At 53.5% G+C, this 19,919-nt stretch overlaps 1 protein-coding gene across 1 annotated transcript; it reads right to left on the bottom strand.

Moving 5' to 3' along the window:
• Window positions 1-3,509: 3,509 nt before the first annotated feature.
• On the bottom strand, window positions 3,510-18,503 carry LOC119090223 (mitoferrin-1-like). The gene is given in 7 exon segments (XM_037213009.1): window positions 3,510-3,707; window positions 3,709-3,749; window positions 3,752-3,827; window positions 3,829-3,917; window positions 3,920-4,141; window positions 12,488-12,767; window positions 17,927-18,503. Coding segments are annotated over 7 exon segments (1,029 nt in total). The 5' UTR covers window positions 18,050-18,503.
• Between the last annotated feature and the right edge of the window lie 1,416 nt (window positions 18,504-19,919).

The following is a 19,919-nucleotide window of genomic DNA, read 5'->3' as shown; positions in this document are numbered from 1 at the left end:
GGTCAAAGGCGAGTCCGGAACCTAAGTCAGTGGAGGAAAATGTGTTGCTTGTTTTTTATCACCGATGCCTGCTTTGATGGTAATCGACCAAAACGGGCATTGAGTGGAAGATAATCAGCTAGATAAAGTAAGTTTTGCAGCGAACTTCAAAGCCGAACAACTCACCAGCATGAATGTTTCTGGATGGCACGAAGACATTTTCAGCCTCAGTATACAATTCTGATGTCCAAGGATATACAGAACATGTGGATCAGTATCAGCTTAACTAGTACGTTACTTCGTTGATCAGTGTATTGAAAGTCAGCATGAGCTGTCACTGGGTTATTCCCATCACTGAACAAACACTGGATTATGCGCATGGTCAAGCGGCCGCTGGCAGGAATTTCAGCAAATCAGCCACCCAGTCATGTCACGTAGGCGTGATGCCGTCGTTCTGTCCGCACGCCATTTTGAATATAAAAATCAGGACGGGTTTCCAACTGCGAAATGATTTTCAGCAACGTTGGTTGAAAGATGCCACTAGAGATTGAAAATATCAACCGACTTCATGTACACAGCACGTGGGCCTACATTTGTCACGAACGGACGTGAGACAGCTGAAGTCTCTCTAAGTCGGAGATTCCCTATCGGATTCGAGTACTGATTTTGGGTCCTGCTGTTCGCAAGCAGCAAGCGAACTCGGTTCGAAAATCCGTAGCGTTACTGTAGCAAATCCTTATTAAGAATCATTTACTTGTCCTGCCGGTAAGTTAGATAAAACAACGTTCAGCTGACGCCTGGTGGTCAGAAAAAAGAAAGAGTGGTTCTATTATTGTTGAATCCGAGGCGAGAGCCGTTTGGATCATCTCCGGCCTCCAATACCCAGGCGACTGTCGGCTTTGGGATTGCTGACATCTGCCCTTGCGAGGTATTCGCACTCACGTACAAAATTACACCCGCATTGTTTCAATGGCAGACAAGTTAGTCCTCAACTGCATGGGCCATGCTCGGACTGTTCACCTCACGGCTCCTCTGGCAAATCATTTCCGTTCAAAGAAAGCGTTCCACATTTGTACTTGGTTCTGAACTGATAAAGCCATCTTGTAGAACCTTGTTGCAGTTCACAGCTATGCATTTTAAAGACCTAAAGCCCTCTGGTTCTTGCGCTTAAAAGCCGCAGGAGATGTGGGAAAGTAATTTTGGAAAGCATTCAAAGGTCACCCTGACATTCATGGCGTCATAATAACGTCATTCAATTCGTGCCATTTAATACGCCGCAGTGGTGACCAATGCCGAGAAAAATATAATGCTCGAATCATAACTGGCGTTCGTCAGCAAGATTTCCCGATAAAACGGCCGCCAATTTCGGTGTCGTGCAAGGTACGATGACGAAATCAAACAATGACGTGTCCGGGAGCATACTTACTCAACAGTGAAATTGTGTTGTCTAGAATAGTCTTCTACTGAAAGGTATACCGACATTTATCAGTGAGCTTGTTCCATCATATCTGATGCTTGCTTTAATACCTTCAAATGTGAAATATTCCCTTTAACCAAGTCATATCGCCGAGAAGTGGGGCGAACGGAGTGTCGTGTGCGAATGTCCTTTTCAACTACGTTGCGTACCAGCGGCACGCGTTAGAGCCTCAGCAGCTGAGTGCGTCGGAAAGCCTCAATGGCGAAGCCCAACCGCTGTAACCTGCAGGGCGTAGCTATGGCTGGACTTACCCATAGCTGGTCACAGCGACAATCAAAAGCCCAGCCGCCTTTACCAGGACTTGCCTTCATCGGCGTTCCAGCCAGCCAACGCTAGACGCGTTCTTACCCGGTCCAGAGCACACTGAGACCAGTCAGTTTCTGACGCCGATCCACTCAGTCCAGGCCTGCCAGCCAGTCGGCCGCACCACCGACAAGGTGTGCTGGGATGACTCCACTGAGGTTCCGGCCGTCTGCAAGCGTTCTGACCGCCGTCTGCGCCTTCTTGCTTTTTCCGTGCATTCCATGCATTCCATGCAGGTATGGAACGTAGCTGATGAACGGATGTCCTATTCGAACAGGCTTTCAGGCCCAGGAACGCACAAGAGGCTCACAATGGCGACTTCGCCCGAAATCGTAGATCGGGTCATTTTAAGCACGCCATGGCCTAAGTAACCATGGCAACGAACATGTATCTGTTCCACGCCGGGTCGCGTTTCATGCAACTCTTTCCCTCACACAACACAGCCAATGTTTCCTTGTTCATGTATTGACTATCAGCAAGTAACAAAACGCATACAGCTATAACAACGGTGCTGGGAAAGGTTAAGCCGCCTCTGGACCTGAATCTCTCTCCCTGCCCATTGTTGCCTTACGGATAGGGTTTAACTAGGTAAATAAATGAGAGGTTCAGCATCACCGCGCTGCGAACTCGCCCCACTAAACCCGGAACCCAATTTGATCAACCCTGCGGTTATGCATCGGGCGAGCACCGGACGGTGATGCTGAACCAGAAGGGCCGCCAGCACCAAACTGGCGGCGTCGTCGATAGGGGGCCCAAAAACCTTTTCTCTCGCTGCGCGCCGATCACGCACCGTGGTCAAATGAAGCGGCGACACCAGCTGCACTCCAATCCTCCAGAGTCGCATCCGTGCGCGTGGAACAGGCATGCGCTGCGTGCGCGGACGTGGTCGCGAGGAGGACCGTGCCCGCCGGCGCCCGGCGGAGGGGCGGCGACACTGCCCAGCGGTCGGCGGCCACCGTGCCGCCGCGCCACACCGCTCGAGAGGCCCGGGCCCGGCCACGGACGCGGACGCCCGCGGTCATCGCACCTGCTCCGAAAACCGAGACGGACAGAACCGTGGCGACGCGACTGAAAGCGGGCGAGGCCGTTGCAAAGCAAACAAGCAAACCTGAACGCACACCGTACAGGAGGTAACAGAGGTGAGAAGGGCCGCCCTCACGGCGCCGAATCGCGAACCGGGGCCGCTTGTGGCCCCTCGGGGCGGGGCGTCAGGGGCCATCAGCGCCTGCAGACACGCGCGTCGGACGCCGGATCGGCGCAGAAGGAGGTCGGGAGAGAGGGACGGGACGGGGGGTCGAGGCTGCGGCGAGCGACGGTTAACAGTTCCCAGCTAGTCGGGCGGCGGCGGCAGGCGCCGCCCAGTCTCGATGTTGCGCGACGAGACTAGCATCAGGTACATCAGCGATCACCGGTCTAAAATATTGCCGCGTTGTGGCCAGTCAATACTGACGGACTGACTGACGGCCGGCGACGGCGACGGCGCCGGCGCGCGGCCGGCGCCGGTCGTCACCTCCGACGGGCAGCTACGCTCCCGGGGAAACAGCAGCGGCCAGAATACCGCTCGCGCCGGTCAGGGCTGCAGCCGCACTCCGAAAGCACCAGAGCACCAAAATAGAGGTGTGCGTGTGTTTAAAGTCCAGACGCACGGATCCACCATCACCAGCGAGCAGCGCGCCCGGCGCGGCCGTGCAGCCTCCGACAACAGCCCGGGTCTCGCGCGGCCGGCGCGTCCCAGCCGAGCCGTCATCGGTCAATCTCGCGGGGCGCGCGCGCTCACAAGGAGCGCGGTTGAGAAGTCGGACGCCTGGGCGTGCGCCCTGTTGAACGGCACTGTCGGGTACACGGCGGAGGCGGCGCTCTCGGCCGCCGCGGCGCGCTCGGCCACGCCCGCCCGGCTCAGCGCGTACTTCATCGACTCGTACACGGTCCAGCAGATGGCCGTCGACGGGAATCTGGTATACTACGCGCGCCTGCAGGCCGCGGAAGAAGCGCCCACGCCGCCGAGCCGGTACACGACGCGCGCGGCGGCCGGCAGCCCCGAGATGGGCCGGCCGGCGCCGGCGTCGGCACACCACCCGCGCCTCCTGCGTGTTCAGCAGCGTCTTGCAGACGTCGAGCGGCGTAGTGACGGCGGCGGCGCCGGCGCCGGCCAGCGCGCGCTCAGCATGTGCGCCGTCGGCCAGTACTGACGCTGCGGGTTGGTCACGCGCTGCGCCCACTCATATATGACGAAGTGGATCGACTGGAATGGCACGTTCATGGTGAGCTGGGTGCCGTAGGCGCGGTAGAAGGCGCGCAGCCCGTCCTGCCGGTACACCGAGCGCGCGCAGTCCAGGCACGAGCGGAACGGCGAGTTGTACATCTGCATCCGCTGCTTCACCACTGCAACGGACAGAACGGCGCGGGTGTTAGACGAATGCTGGTCCCGCGGTCTGGCGGTCCCGGTCTCGTCTCGTCTCGGGCGGCGGACGTCGTGCGCTCGAGACGCTACACCATGCGGGTTCGCGTCCGGTCGCAGTCGTCCGTCCTTTGCCCAGTGATGAAGGGAATATCGATATTGAACGGCACGCCGTGAACTAGGCACTTATGGACGATGACTTTACCTTGCATCCAGCATTGCATTGCAGGCAGCTTACATGTATTCGAGGTAAACATTGTTAGCTGTATAGCTCCACGGCCACAGCTATCGCTCCTCAAAACTTGTGAATGGCGCTGGAGCACTGGTTGAAGTCAAAGCAGCTTAGATCGACTTAGTTCAGACTCCGATCCCCACCCTGCCAACTTAAACCATGCGGAGGAAAGAGAAGAGAGCGTGAAAAATGAACAGCAGCCAATGTCTCACAAGTCACTGGAGTATACGATGAGGTCCCAAGTGCCGCCAAGTCTGGGAAACGTCACGTCCTCAAAACAAATGAGCTATGTTTGCTACCTCATCAGATTTTGCACACGTCAGCATTGCCTCAACCACTTTAGGTGCTGTTGGCTAGGTTGGATAACGTTCGTTGGATGACGTTCATCACCACTTCTAAACGGCCTCTGTTACGCACATGCCGGCTTTCACATCGGTCTCGCTCCCGCGCTCCTGCAGATAATTCAGCCTGCTGCACGCCTCACCGTTGCAGGTCTGCGCGCGCCGATCTGAGACCCGGACCCTGACCACGACCTATCATCCGGCGGGCTCAGCGTCGGGCTCTTTACAAAAGTTCGGTCCAAACATTCTAATTTGATGGATTTTTGGATCAGCGCACACGTTAAGCAGGGCTCTCGCCGCTGTGAGCCATGGCCCACACCATCCGATCGTAATTCCCAGTCGGCGACGGGGTATTGCGGCGACCAAGCTTAGCGTACCATAATTCCCGGCACGGGTCCGTCCCCACCCTGACGTTTGTACCCATAATGCCCGCACGGTCCGTCCCACCCCTGAGTCGGTATCATAATGCCCGGCACGGTCCGTCCCCACCCATGACGTCGTATCATAATGCCCCGCACGGTCCCGGTCCCACCCCTGACGTCGTACCATAATGCCCCGGCAGGTCCGTCCCACCCCTGGACGTTCGTACCATGATGCCCGGCACGGTCCGTCCCACCCCTGACGTCTTACCATAATGCCCCGGCACGGGCCGTCCGTCCATGACGTCCGTATCATATGCCCGGCACGGGATCCGGCCCTACACGTGATGACGCCACCTGACGTTCCGCAGCGGGTCGCCGCCGTCGACCCCAGAGGCGAAACATTGAGCGGCCTGAGGCGACTCGAACCCAGCCCGCCACGGGTGGGTGAATCCGACCGGCAAGCCACTCTGACCAGCCTATCATCCGGGGCAGACAAAGCTCACGTGCCGGACATCAGCGCTTGGTAAGCTTGGAATCGGCGGTCTCGCAAGGCGGCGATAGCCCGCCGACAAATGGCACGTGTACCAGCTGCAATCCCGACAAACATATTTCTTCCGGCCGCAAAGATTCCTATGACGTTACAGCTGGCCGACAAAAATCTGTCGTGTCATCTCAAGGTGAGTCAGCCGGCGTTGCGGGCGCGGCCGTGCCATTGTTAGCACATGGGCGCACCACACCGGAGGTCATTTCCTCACAAGCCACAGCGCATGCACGACCGGAGCAAATTCACCTACGGCAGTGCAGTTTCACAGCCCAACGGCACGATTAAGTGACGTTATCCTAGGATCTCCCCGACACCGACAGCGTGGGTCAAAAGAACTGCTCCACAGCTGCGGATCGGGTGTGCGGGTGGAGTGTGCCCGTCCAGAGTCCAGGTGGACGCCGCACAGTATGTGAGTGGTGGACAGAATGAGACATGCACTCTGCACGAGTAGACAGCACGAAAGCAGGTCAGGGAAAAAGTACATGCCGGCAGTGCACGTAGGCAGTGCAGGGTGGACAGATCCTAAGTGCATGCGGATAGACCACGTGGACCGCATCGCAGTAAAATTCAGCAGCGTCAGCCACCAGCATTCGAAACGCCGTGGGCGCCAGAAAACGTGCCAGTCACGACGACGCGGGACTTTCCCCCGCTGGTGTACCTGGCAACGATCGGGCGTTCGTGGCATGGTTTAGCTGGCAGCCCAGCATGGGCACGGGGCCTCTCCCTGCTGTTTGTGCTGGCACAGAACATGGTAGCAAAGCGCTACCGCGTGATCAGCAGCGGCAGCGGGAACAACGGCCCCTCCAGCGGCTCGGTTCACTTTGAATCCACGTGAGCTACCTTGTGCGCCGCTTGCCGTGGCACATATCAAGCAAGAGACCAGGGCGCCGGCGGACGCAACCGCGGCGATCGCTGCGCAGTCGGTGCACTCCAATGCAATGTCAGTTGCAGTGCAACTTCCGCTGGCATTGCACAGCGCCGGCCATGTGGCAGCCCGGTCTCACTGGGTCAACAGGAAAATGAGCACGTGAATACAGCCCTGAGACCTTCACCGCGCCGTGCGCGCGGCCCGACAGATGTCGTTATATAACAGGCGAGGGCCGATGGTAGCAGACGTCCTAAAATAGCCCGCATGACGTTTTATTTCCTGGAATTATACAAGCTATGATAACAATGCAGAAATGTATACACTACTGATGTTATGCAGGCCGTTTGGTTTGGGTTGAATTTCTCAGCCCGGGCGGTACACCGAAATGGTGACTGTATTTCGTTATCACCCGCAGGATCGTGCACCATAGCTTGAAAACTGCTGATCATCCAATCCGTCCTCCCAGGTGCGAATGGTTGATGACGTTGCTTCCACGTCGCCACAGCTGGCCCACGGCTAACACTACAACATGGCGTCCATCGGCCCTTTGGAGCCCCATGACCTGCTTCATGCGATACCACATGTCAGTGACTAGTCAAAGCCTTCCAGCCGGAACACCACTGCTGCTTCATGTCCCGGTTCCAGACATCACGCGCCGTTCCTTCCCCACCCGTCCATCGCTCTTGCTCCATTAGCCGGGGTTCACCTGAGCCTCCCCCTCCCGTTACATCCGCGGCCCCGGCTCCCCCCCCCCCCCCCCCTGCAGGCGCGGCGGCCATTTGTTGCACCGGGACGCGTCACCACGCTGGCCGCACCCGCCGACCAGGGTAACCACCGTGGCCGCTGCCGCGCCGCGTGACGTCACGGGCCGCAGCTTGGGACAGGCCGTGACGTGGCCCCGCCAGCGACCGAGGAGGATCGTGCCGAGCCCAGCGGCCGTGGGCTCGGCCCGACCTCACTGCGCCCAGCTGAGCAGATCTCTTTTCCCGGCCTTGACAGGGCTTATTTAAGTCCGGTTACGGTACGATGAAATGCTACCGGGTTGATCGTGTAGCCGTACATGCTCGCTGAAAAGTGCTCCTCTGCATGGAAAGGACGTCATCCTTTTCACAACGCGTGTTCTGTAATATCTGCAAGAAACTAAGTTGTCAAAATGCTTGTGATACGTTCTACGAAATCTCGAAACTCTCTTTAGAGAAAATGCATACAAACATGAGGATGCTATCCCGCGAATTCAACGAAACGTTATACTATGGCTTTGATTTCTCCCCTAAGGTGCTTTCCGCCGTGGCTCTTTTCGAAACACATTGGTTTTGGGCAACCAAGTATCACATGGTCTATAATGGCGCACTGGTTCAAACTTCAACCAATGTGATTCTTGGTAGCTGGCCCCTGCGGCTACCGCTGTGCCTATCACGAGCTGCATTTGTACCGAAGGCGTTCATACCACTAGAGGTGCTACTTTTAAGCTCGAGGGTCCGCAATGTGGTTGTTAAAACGCTTCAAAGGTGGTTGCTATAACCCGCAACAGCTAACAACGACTCTCAGCAGATTCTGTCGTCATAAAGACCGCGGTTGTCATGACGACGGGGGTCGCGACACCTGTAGCTGCCGCGAACTCGGGACCTAGGCTCTGGGCCTACTATGACATGGAGAAGTAAAGTGCTGTTACAAAGATTTGAGCGTAATTTGGACCCGAAATTAATGAAATCTGACATCCTAATATACGTATATACATATATACACATATATCAGATATTTGCAAGAAGAATTATCTTGCAGAATTATACTGACCCGTACAGAGATGGGTCTACACGTACTGATTCATCCTGTTGCAAACAGCTGGTTGAGGTTTCATAGAAGACGCTCCGATAAGCCGGGTGTGTTCAAGACCGGGCAGCCCTCAGGGGATAGCGCGAACTCAGCGTATCCCGTCGGAGAGCCATTCGTTTGACTCAACCAGAGGACTGCCTATGGGGCTGATTCGCAAAGCACTTGTCGATATGCATGCAGTCGTGGTGTGGTGCGTCCGGCTTTCGTTTAACTGAGCCACGCGCTTAGTCGAGGGACTGACATTCGCACTCTGCGTTTGAGCGAATGAGTGCCCTATACAAGCGAAGCAGGCTTCCGATCAGCACGCAAGACATCCTGCTGATAACCTTCATGATGTTCACTGCGTTTGAACAACGCTTTCTGGTCATTTTACAATGGGCGGAGTAAGACAGTTCTCTGTCAAAAACAACACCTAAAATTTCGCAACGTCCGAGAATGGCAAAGCTCTGCAATACAGTTTCACACTAGGGTCGACGCACTCCTGCTTTCTCTTGCAAAAGTGCATGCACCTGGTTTTAGTCAGTGACAAATAAAACCGTTTGCAAAACCCCATTGCGTACGTTTGTCAAGACATATTTGTATCCGCCGGGCTGTCGAGGTCGACGATGACGTGGACGCCCATGTCATGTGTCATGTCGTTGGGGCTTTACGACGCACTCAGCTGCTGAGGCTATATGGCGTCGTCTGCCTCTCACCCTGGCAGGAAGGGCGAAAACCGCGAGGAACGACGTGGACCCCCAGGGGACAAAGTCATCCACAGATACGAAGCGACCGACGTCGGCAGGCAATAAGTCACCCGTATCATTTGCCATAATTACAAACAGCGGCAGGCTCAGGACTCCCCCCTGAGGGACTCCGCTCGCCGCTCGGAGCCGGTCTCGAAGGGTGTTGCCAACCCTCACATAAAGTGGCGGTTGCGTAAAAAGCTCCACAAAAACCCACCCACGTGATATCGCAACCACAAGCGTGCAGCTTTATCAGCATATCATGATGCCAGGTAATGTCGACTTGCCTTGTCGACATCAAAAAGATAGCAATGACATGTCGGCGCTTAAAGGACTCCCTGATGGCTGTATCAAGACAACAGGTGGTCAATGGTCCTCCAGATCTTCCAAAAACCACGCTGCGTGTTAGACAGTACGTCGTTCGCTTCTAGAAACCACAATAGTCGCGCGCTAATAATTTTTTTTTTCAGTTCTCGCTATCTTCGTATGCATACCTCGAGCCGCGCAATGTCCCGTACCGAATTTGTGGCTAGCGACGAATTCTCAGCTCTGAACACTGCATGTCGTTTTCCAGTGGATGGCTTAAGGATAACACATGATGCGTTAAGTCATGTACCTCGCTGGAGCTCACGACCTTCCCCATGGTCTTGGAGGTCAAGGTTACATCAGGTTTCAAGTTTACGCGGAATTTGCTCTCCAAAGCATTGGATTATGAATCAGGGTGCTACGGGTCGGACAAAGGTCAACCTTCCCATATGCCTCCGCTGCTGCTAAACCTTTCGTGACCCGCCAAATTATTGCCGAAACAAACAACGCAAGCGCAAGATCATCCACGAACAAATTCAAGAAAACGAGGTCAGAAAACGAGCCCAGCTGACCTCACATTACCCCTAGGCAGTGAATGGTGGCATGTTTTGTTATCTTACAGTTGAATTTTGCGCCCCATGCGAAGCTGAAGCTGCATCGAGATGACAACGAAATGATTTGACCTGGTTTGACACCGCCTGCAATGCTTACTGTAACTGATGCTGCAGTTCCCCAAGTGAGGTTGTAGAGTATGCAGGGGGTTGTTGGGGGTTCAAGTCCTAGCGCGTCCACACTATCTGCAAATTTTTGCTCGTGCAATCTGGTGTGGAGCGGACGAGCACGGTAAGGAACAAAACGTGGGAAAACAAGCGAAAATCCCCGCGCCGCGGAGAGTACCGAGGCCGGTAAAAGTAGCGCGGGCAATTCCGGACCGCACGGCAATGGTATCCTGCTCTGCTCGAGACGGAAGTGACGACAGACCGTCCAACGTCGGTGACTTGCGATGCATAACGATCAGCACACGGTCAAACAGCGCGCCGCACACCAAACTGAAGCCTCCTTACCATGCCAACCCAACAGACATCGAGACAGCGTTCCTTCACGTAGGAGGCGCCCGTCAACAAAGAGTCAAAAGTGTCAACTTCATCGTCGTCTGTGGCCCGGAGTTGGCGGCCGCGGCAGGGAAGAGGCCTGAGGGGGATGACGGCCGAAGGTCGGCGGCGTCGCCGACTCTGCCAGTCACTGACACGCGGCACATATGCCGACACTGAGGGAGAGGTCACGCCGCGCTCCGCACACACCGCCCAAGGTCGCAGCCGGGCCGGGCCGGGCCGGGCCCGCCGACCGTGGCTGGCGGCAGCGGTAAGGCGCTGGCACAGCTGTGGCGCTGGCGCAGGTACCGGCGCTGGCACAGATGTGGTGCTGGCACAGAGGCTCAAAGAGTACCTGCCGACCGGCCACTAAGACGAAAAACGACAACAGTTTTCGATGATCGAAGACCGCTGATTTCGCTGATTGAACATATGTCGTTGGCGGTGGCCGCCAAATGCAGCAAACCACTTTTCGTGGTTTGACAACGCTTCCCGACGTTACCACTGATGCCAGACCGATACCTCGCTATTACCATCCATATACCTGGCCATGGGATGGCACGAATTGACTTCTGGGGCGGAAAACGGTCCCTAATTATCCTGCGTTTCCACAACAGTGCACCCGCAACGCTTGGGGCGAAAACAGCTTGCGTAAGGTGGATCCGCATTTCAAATTCCCGGCTGATTAAAATATGCGGAATGAACGACGTTTTCGGTTCATGCACACCATTTCGTGCCGGGTAGCAGCATACTTTGCCATTTTCTAAATGCGCGCTATCTGGCTCCAAGGCTTCAAATTATGAAACAATCCTTACGCTGCACGAACATAACCTCGTGGCAGACGCGACTGGTGGCCGAAAAGGACGGACAGCCTTCGAGCCCGCGACGGCCAGTTCTTAACATTTGTTTTAGATCGCACCTTACCGCATTGGCACCTGGTCTTAAAGGCGTGCCGACCATAACGACTGCCTATTTGTTGGATTTCAACCCCACCCGGTTTTTCTTTGATACGAGCCTAGCCTGCTGCATAGCTTCACGAGTACGGCCACGAGCCGCCGCCGCGGCCGTCCCGACTCCCGGGTCAACAGCGCACACTTCGCTGTCTGTGTGACCTGACCTGTCTGTGTCAGTCTGACCTCGCTGGGTCGACAGCTCACCACTGTCGACCCAGCGAGGTGAGAGTGGAACGTGCTCAATGCCGTGCACTGTTCACTTACCAGCTGCCATTCGTCAGTCCTACTTGCCAGTTGTCATGCCGCTGGTGCTGTCAGAGTGCGTGTCGTAACGCCATCACTGAACTTCAGCGTGTCGTGCAAGTGCGTCCCGCGAAGACAGCCATATGGCGTCACGCATGGATGGCAAGCAGACCCAGCGTACGCGGTGTTGGCTCAACGACAGTAGAAGACTGATATGCAGGAGTGAGTTGGAGCAAGTTTCAAGTCTAAGTGACCGATCGTCGACTTCCAAATCACAACAAGGAAGTTAATTTGATGCGTGGTGCCGCCTACGTCACTCGCACCACTGGACATTATGGTACATACGCACTCCTCCAAGCGAGATGACGATGGATCGCGTATAAGGCACACGTCCAGCCCAGACACAACATATCCACACGCCACAGGGAGCGAAAGGGATGAAAGCAAGCTGTGCGGCCAACGTGCCGACTTCACCGCCAGCGCAACTAAACGCCGACAGCAAGGCTCCAGACACACCCGATGGGATTCCGGGCGCGATCAAGCGTATGACTCAGGTGTGGCATGGGAAGCCCCTGTATGACGAAGCGGCGCCGACTCTGGCTAATTTCGCGGGATGTTATAATAAAACTTATACACCCAATTTCTCAGTGATAATACCATTTATGCTTCATCAAAATAAACGTTCGCCCGGTCCTAGCATTTGGACGAAATTTCAAACGCTACCGATCCGAGTGGCGAGGCATCTCCCTGCTCTCCTTGGTGCGCCGCAGTCACCGGCGCAAGGCCCGCGCCGCGCCGCGCCGCGCCGCCGGCGGCCCGCCGCCGCACTCACCGTCGGCCGGCGTCATGATGGCGTCGTGGATGAGCGTGGCGAACACGCCGGCCACGCCCGGCGCCAGCGTGTGCGGCACGAGGCGCGCCCGCTGCACGGCGTCCCGCAGGTTCTCGTACGAGGCGAAGTAGAGCGCGTGCGCCGGCCCGGCGCCCACCACGACGGCCGACATGCCGCGCACGGGGCGCAGCACGCCCTCGTGGCGCACCATGCGCCAGAGGGCGTCCGGCACGCTGCGGTACTGCGCCGCCGGCGACGGGCTCAGCGACTGCATCCGCGTCTGAAACCCAGCGCGGCGCAATCGTCACCGCGGCGTCACACGCGACCGTCACACACGGCGCTACAAGCGGGCGTCACACGCGGCGTTACAAGCGGCCGCCACACGCAGATCGCGTCGTCAGCGCCGCCGGCACAGAGCATCGGGCAAAGGGAGGAGCTCGGTCGGCACCTCCGCGCTGTGAGACGTGCACCTCCGCGTTGGGAGAGATGCGCCTCATCGTTGGGAGACGAGCGCCTCCGCGTTGGAAGACGTGCGCCTCCGCGTTGGGAGACGTGCGCATCAGCGCGTACTGCGGACTCACTTGTGGACTCGGTCTCGTCGATGCGTGCCTACATGCTCGGGTTGCTGTTTTCTAGCTAGCTTTCGATTTCAGCGGCTCTGTCGCGACCTACGACCTCCTCCCCCAGCCCAGTGTCGCCCCCCCCCCCCCCCCCCCCCCAGAGGACGGCGAGGGTGCGGGGTAGGGGTGCAATAGGCTACACGAGACCGTTCCCAGACGAGCCCAAGGGTTCTGCGCCGTGATGTGCCCAGCGTGTACGATGTGATTTGCCGCACGCCCCTCACTGGAGCGTCGCTTTGAAAAATGTGGTACAGATGGCCAATGTCATGCGACAAGTGGCCCGTTTCGACAGGACAGGGATCTCTCCGAACGGACGACGGGGCCAGGTCAGCACTCACGCCCGATTCCCGTCGCGCTGTCGACGCATGTCATCACACAGGCGCAGCAGAGGGCTGCGGTGACACCGCAACAACACGGGCTTTGTCACACGGCAACGGGCTCCCCTCCGTTGGGTCATCCGTTATCGTCGCGGCGATGATATGACGGGACGTGGGATGATATCACGCTGAATAGCAAGGACTGAAGGTGGAAAGGCAACGCAGTCCGACGTTAGACAGAGTTGGTGGTAACGACGCAATGCGCCCAGGTTCGCCACCAGTCTGGGGTTGGGTTTCATTTCGGCAAACGTTAACTTGAACGAAACCACATTCCACCGGTGTGACGTCAAGCCACGGCGCCAAGATCTCACTTGTGTATTTATACACATGCTCCCTCTGAATGGTGTGGAAGGGACAGGGGTGGAGAGGACCGAACCGGCTTAAACGGCAACGGAAAGAGGAAACTCTGACGTCACGGCGAGCGTCACAAACATTGCGGGCGCTGAGGGGCGTGATTACCGCCTGCCGCTTCCCTCGCAACTGGTGCTGTTGAGCATCGTTTTATTGCTACGTCTGATGCCACCACCTCCGACTCATTCAAAGCAAGAGTGAGAAAAGGGACACTTGTGCGAATCCAACCCTCATTTTCCGCGATCAAACCACGCATCGGTCAACGCCTCACCAAGCTGATTGCACATTGTCATGCAGGTAGTGCACGAGTATTAAGTAGTGTAATAGTCGCAATGTCACGGTCAGCTTTAGAGGAGACGAAGACGTGAACAGCGACGCAGAACATAGGGCAATGCACTACTGAGTACAAAGTGGTAACGGATCAAATGACGGAACACTGTCTTGCGATGCAAACGAGAGATCAACGCAACTTTCCAGCCCCAGCCTATTACATAACGTAATCATGTCGCTGTCCTTCGTTGGCAAAAAGGCAACCGAACGTGATTGAACTTCATGGCACTTTATTGCAATTCGTCGAAAAAGTACTGCATGGTGCAGTCAAGTTTCCTTTCCCAGCATCGACGAATAACCAGCACAAGAGCTATTACACAATTAACTGGTTATTACATGAACATTGAAACTGTTACATAATGAAACGGTTTAAGCATACCGCACTTTTCAGGTGCATGGGAAACAGAGTTCTGACCAATCACTAATTAGGTCCAGTTTTTAGGCTCTAAAGCATGGATACAATGACCCCACACCCGATGACCTAGTGACCCAAATAGGCCGACCTAATGTCTGGTCGGCCCTCCATTCGGCCACCTGCTTGGTCTGTGGAGAGATTGTCGACCAACAATACGGCAGCTCCCGCTAAGTACAGACGCGCACTGGAATGATTCAGTCGAAATGAAAGACACTCGTACGCGAATTTGGTTGATCGCAATTTCTTCCATTTAAATCGCGATTCGATCGGGATTCAGCCACTGAAGCCCTGCAACCGAAAGTAAAAAATGCTGCTGAAATCCGCAAACATTGCACAGCGGTATTTCAGTCAGCCAAAGATATTTAATTGTGCTTCGTCCAGCTTGCTTGTGCGACTCGAAGCCCCCCAAACCAATCACATACGGTATCCTCAAAAAGATCAACCAAGCTGCAAGGACGACGAGCGTTTTGACATTTTGTTGGAAGGTAGCATTCCGGCAAAAAGTTTACGTGGTCAAGTTTTTATGCTATATCCAGTCATGATTGAAGAGAAAGAAATAGAGCTATCTGAAATATCGTCATTACAAACAAGATGGCCGTAACTGCCGATGCGCAGAGGCAAGAGAAGTTTCAACACCTGTGTAATGTGCATTGCGCAACACGAACAACATGGATACTTATGTCAGCTGGAGAAGGCCCAAAGAGAACCAATCTGGCATGGAACAGCTGTACCAAAACAATGAAAAACATGAAAAATATTGCTACACAATACAGCCCAGCTATACACACTGACGGCGAAATGATCTGATGAATCCATGAATTGAACAATGTGAATGATGTCACAACAGCATGGAGGGGTGGCACGTTGTCTCCTCAGCTGGGGCGGGGGGGGGCACAATTTTCCCGCAGGAAACTGAGGACAAAAGGGGGCCTCCTTGCAAGGGGCCCTTCAGATCAGCATCATATCCAAGGGCAGGCGTTGGGGGCATGTGCTACTATAGTAAATTGTTGCATGAAGCAACATCTATCAGTATTTTGTCCCATATCACACTGTGTTATAATGCATGTATACATGAGTAGCATACAAAAAAATACTTCACATTTTGCAAATACCTGTTGTTTTTGTCCCACAATAATCAAAAGTGTACCAATAAAGTTAACAAGAATCCACAATCAGAATATCCAAAAAAGGGCCTTCCTGTTAATATGGATGGAATCCCAATCCACCATTAGGACTCTCTATCCCAGAACAGGGCCTTCTGTGTCAAAAAAGGACCTCCTCACGCATATAGGGGCCCTCAGATTCAAAACAGAATCCTTCAGTTTGCAAAGGGGCCTCCAAATCTGGCTAAGGGTTTCAATATTTGAAAACAAGACATCCTGATTCCAAAAGGTGGCCTTAAGTTACATAAAAGGTGCCTCCTATTCCAGAATAAGGCAATCCTGACATACAGACATAGCCTCCTAATCCAAAACAGAAACCTCCTAATGCATGAAGGGAACCTGACAAGACGGAATAGTCCCCCCCCCCCCCCTCCCTCCTGACAAAAAAGCCTCCTGATCCAGAACATGGACTACCCAAACCACTATGTGGATCTCCTGATTAAAATATAAGCATTTTGATGTAGAAAATGATGTCCTAAGCCTGATTTAGTACACTCAAGTTCAGCCAAGGGAGTTTCCTTGATATAGATTTATGAAACATGTGTGGCTACAAAACATAATGTTTGCAAGAAGAGATTCCCTATATTTTAAGGAGGTATTAAAGTGTGTTTGTCATTTCTCTGCCTGCCTGCCATCCTGTCATCAGGGATGGGGGGCAAGGAGACAACTACCTACTTCCCTGCTTAGCCACAAGTGAGTAAATCTAGTCAAAAGCCTATACTTTGCAGAAGCAAGCAGGTTGCATGACTTTGACAAGCTACAAAAACCACTTGTAACCAATGTGACTTGGCGGCAGGTGGCCAAAGCTTGGATAATAACTATACAATCTGTGTCTGTCACAATTGCAGTTGGTCAAAAAATGAGTATGTAACAGGGCTAGACCAGAAAAACATGCTCATCCACAGTTCCACCAAATTTGATGATCATTTCCAGACATAAAAATGATTGGTTCTCAGACATAATATAGGACAGACAACAGTAATTTCCATTTAGTAAAATAAATCATAGGTTTCTCACCACCATCTTCCAACAGAGAGCAAAGTAACCCTTGTAGTTATACCTTCCACTGGAAGAGAAAAGCCACAGTCACTCCTCCACCTATTTCACCCTATCACTCCTTATCAGCAGGCTAGCCAAAAACTAACTCAGGTCCAATGTTCTCTGGCCCCAAAGCAAACTGGGTCCACCTGGTGCCAGTAGGTGGGGGCACACAAGCAGCCTGTGCTGTAAGCTCAAAACCCTGCCCAAGGCACACCCCCAGCACCCCAGCACCACCTGATCACCAAAGATCACCCCTGTGAACACATTACACCTGTGCTCAGGGGTGGGCACAGGCCTGCTGTGCAGCAGCCTGCTTCATCCAGTCTCAAGCAAGCGGCCGGTTAAATAGCCAGACCCTGATGTTTATAGCTTCATGCAATTCAACACACATGGATGCTGTAAGCTGAATGGATGGCTGTTTAATATTTCAGACAGCTGAAGAGTATACAAAGCGGTAAATCAGCCACACAATAAGGGGAGTGTTCCACATTCATATCTGGTTTTGAACTGAAAAAGACATCTTGGGGACCATTTGGTGCTATTCACAATCCTGTTCTTCTCAAGGCATAGGCCCCTCCAGTTTTTGAGCCACGTGTCCATGGGAATGGAGAAAGGTATATTGAGAAGGGCATTTCTAAGTCACCTTGGTATTCATGATGTAATAATAACATCATTCCAATCCTGACAGTTCATAAGCCATGCTATGATGATGGCCACAAAATGTAACAGGTGTTCATTGTTCCATCCATATATCGCTCTGGTATGTTCACTTCATACCTGGCATTCATGATGCTATTTCCATATATAACAGCTGTCAACTGTGTTGTGCAATGTATGATGGCAATCAAACCATGACCATTGAAGAGCATGGTTACTGAACTGAGAACTGTCCTATCTATGCAGAACTTTCCACTTAGAAAATCTACTAGCATACATAAAAGAGCTTGTTTCACCATTTCTAATGCTAACGTCAATATCTGGAACTACGAAATATTTCTTGAAGTGTAGAGCCAGGCACCATAAGCCATATACACAGATATCCAATAATCATAAATGCTGTCAACATGATGAAGACAGATGCATATCAAAGCAAACAGACAATGCAAATTAATTATTGGCATCAATCACAAAACAGCACATACCTTTACAGAATCCAGAGGGTAGACAATGCAGTGTTCCATAACTCCAGCAACTGCACCACCTGCCATTTGTATGACTGGGCTGGTGGTGGGTAGACTCTCATAGTCGCATACCTCACTCTCCATATTGGTATATCAGCACAAACTTTTCCAGATATAATAGTAATCTACTCTGGAAAGTAGTGTAAATATGTCCAGATGGTGAAGATATGTGTACCGAGTCTTCCAGCAGCACAAAACCGTAAAATTAACTCTGTTGGTGGAAGGTCACGTCTTCAGCGTGTATCTTGTTCTGCATGCATAGAGCATCCACAACTGTGACACGATAACCGTGTGGATACCAACACCACACAGCAGCAATACAGATGGCGATGAGGCAAGAAGTCCCAAAGTGAGGAATGTCACCCCTATTTTTAATCTTGCCGTCTCCTGATATCCGCTATTGATAGCACAACTTTCAACAGCACCTAGTGGCTAGAGAAACGAGTAACTCATTCGCTCCTTGAATCTCGTTGTCACTACTCGAACAGCCTACCGCCTCCCTCTCACCCCTGCACAACCCCTCACGGGCCACCCCTCCACCAAGAAATAATCGCGCGGAGTAACATGCAAGACAGTATGCGCTCCACGCGAGATAGCCTGCGCCAAGTCTGCCACGGAGTGAGAACACCTGTTTATTTGCAAACTGCATGATAATTTTACGTAACTTAGTGTATGACTACAATTGTACTTTTTTTTTTTGAAATATATGTAACATATTACAAGAATCTCCTGTATTAAAAAATAAACAACATAAATCTATAATAATCACAGCAAATATTACAAAATGTATCTTGATCACAGGAAAAGGCGTCATTAATACGAAGAAAAAATGTAGGCTCCAAAAAGGTTCAAGGGAAATTAAGGTCTTAGCGAAATTAGTCCTAAAATGACGAGACTACAGTAGTACAAAATATAGCAAAAGGCTATATCGCAGACAAACTTGTTGACAGCTGAAGGATAATGCACCCATCCTCTTCCTTTTCTTGTTTGGTAGTGCTTTGATGGAGCTGTTTGCCTCTTGATCGTTTGCCAAATAAATGGAGAGGTGACCAAAGGGCGTTTGCCCATCCATTCTGCAGGAATCAGCAGCACCGACTGGCGGTATTTCATCATGCGGTGGAATACCGCAACGCCGGCAGACTAGCGCCCACCGACATCTCCATTTATCTTCAGGAATGCTGTGAGGAGGCGCTGCGCAAAGACCTCACACGAGCTGCTGGCGTGATCCTAGACTCACAGCCCGAGGAGGACGTATTCACTGTTATCAAACGACTGGCTGTGAGAGATAAAAATGCAATGGTTGCTCGAGTCATCTTCTGAAGCATGCAACAGGATAGCGACGAGCCGATTCATGACTACGGCGCCCGCCTTTAAGGACAAGCATGCGTCTGTCGGTTCGCAGTCTAGTGTTCGAACTGTCACTCAGGCGTTGACTACACCGACGCGATAATCCCCGACACCCTCATCTGCAGTATCGCTGAGTCCGACATTGCTGAGCCCAATTGGACATCCTGAGCGCAGAGAGAAACAGTCTAAGCTCCTGGAATACCAGCTCCGCCTCATCGAGCTTCGAGCAAAGGAATGAGGGCAAGCGTTCTGCCTTTCAAATATACGACTGTTCAGCCACCACCGTGGCGTCCGCTAGCAGCTACCGCAGAAGAAGGAAAGACGAAACCCACAGCCCCCACCAGAACCCCCAGGACCCCAGGACCAACCGTCTGAACCCTGTGGATGCTACGGCAACCACGGCCACGGTCTGCGTGTCCCCCCTCCCCTCCCCCCGCCCTGATAATACAGCAGCCGGAGTGTCCCGAGTGTAGACAGACATGCGGACGCTGGTCGGGACCATCACACCGAGGCAGTATGCCGGGTGAAGAAGCGGGACTCAAGGCTGCCCCCCCCCCCCCCAACTCGCCCGAGGCAGCCAAATGCCGGATCAAACAGGTGGGACTCA

Source organism: Pollicipes pollicipes, unplaced genomic scaffold (genome assembly GCF_011947565.3).
Source record: "Pollicipes pollicipes isolate AB1234 unplaced genomic scaffold, Ppol_2.1 Scaffold_3087;HRSCAF=3621_pilon_pilon_pilon, whole genome shotgun sequence".
Taxonomy (NCBI): domain Eukaryota; kingdom Metazoa; phylum Arthropoda; class Thecostraca; order Pollicipedomorpha; family Pollicipedidae; genus Pollicipes; species Pollicipes pollicipes.
Note: the sequence above shows the minus strand (reverse complement) of the source record. Positions and strands in the feature narration are given on the sequence as shown.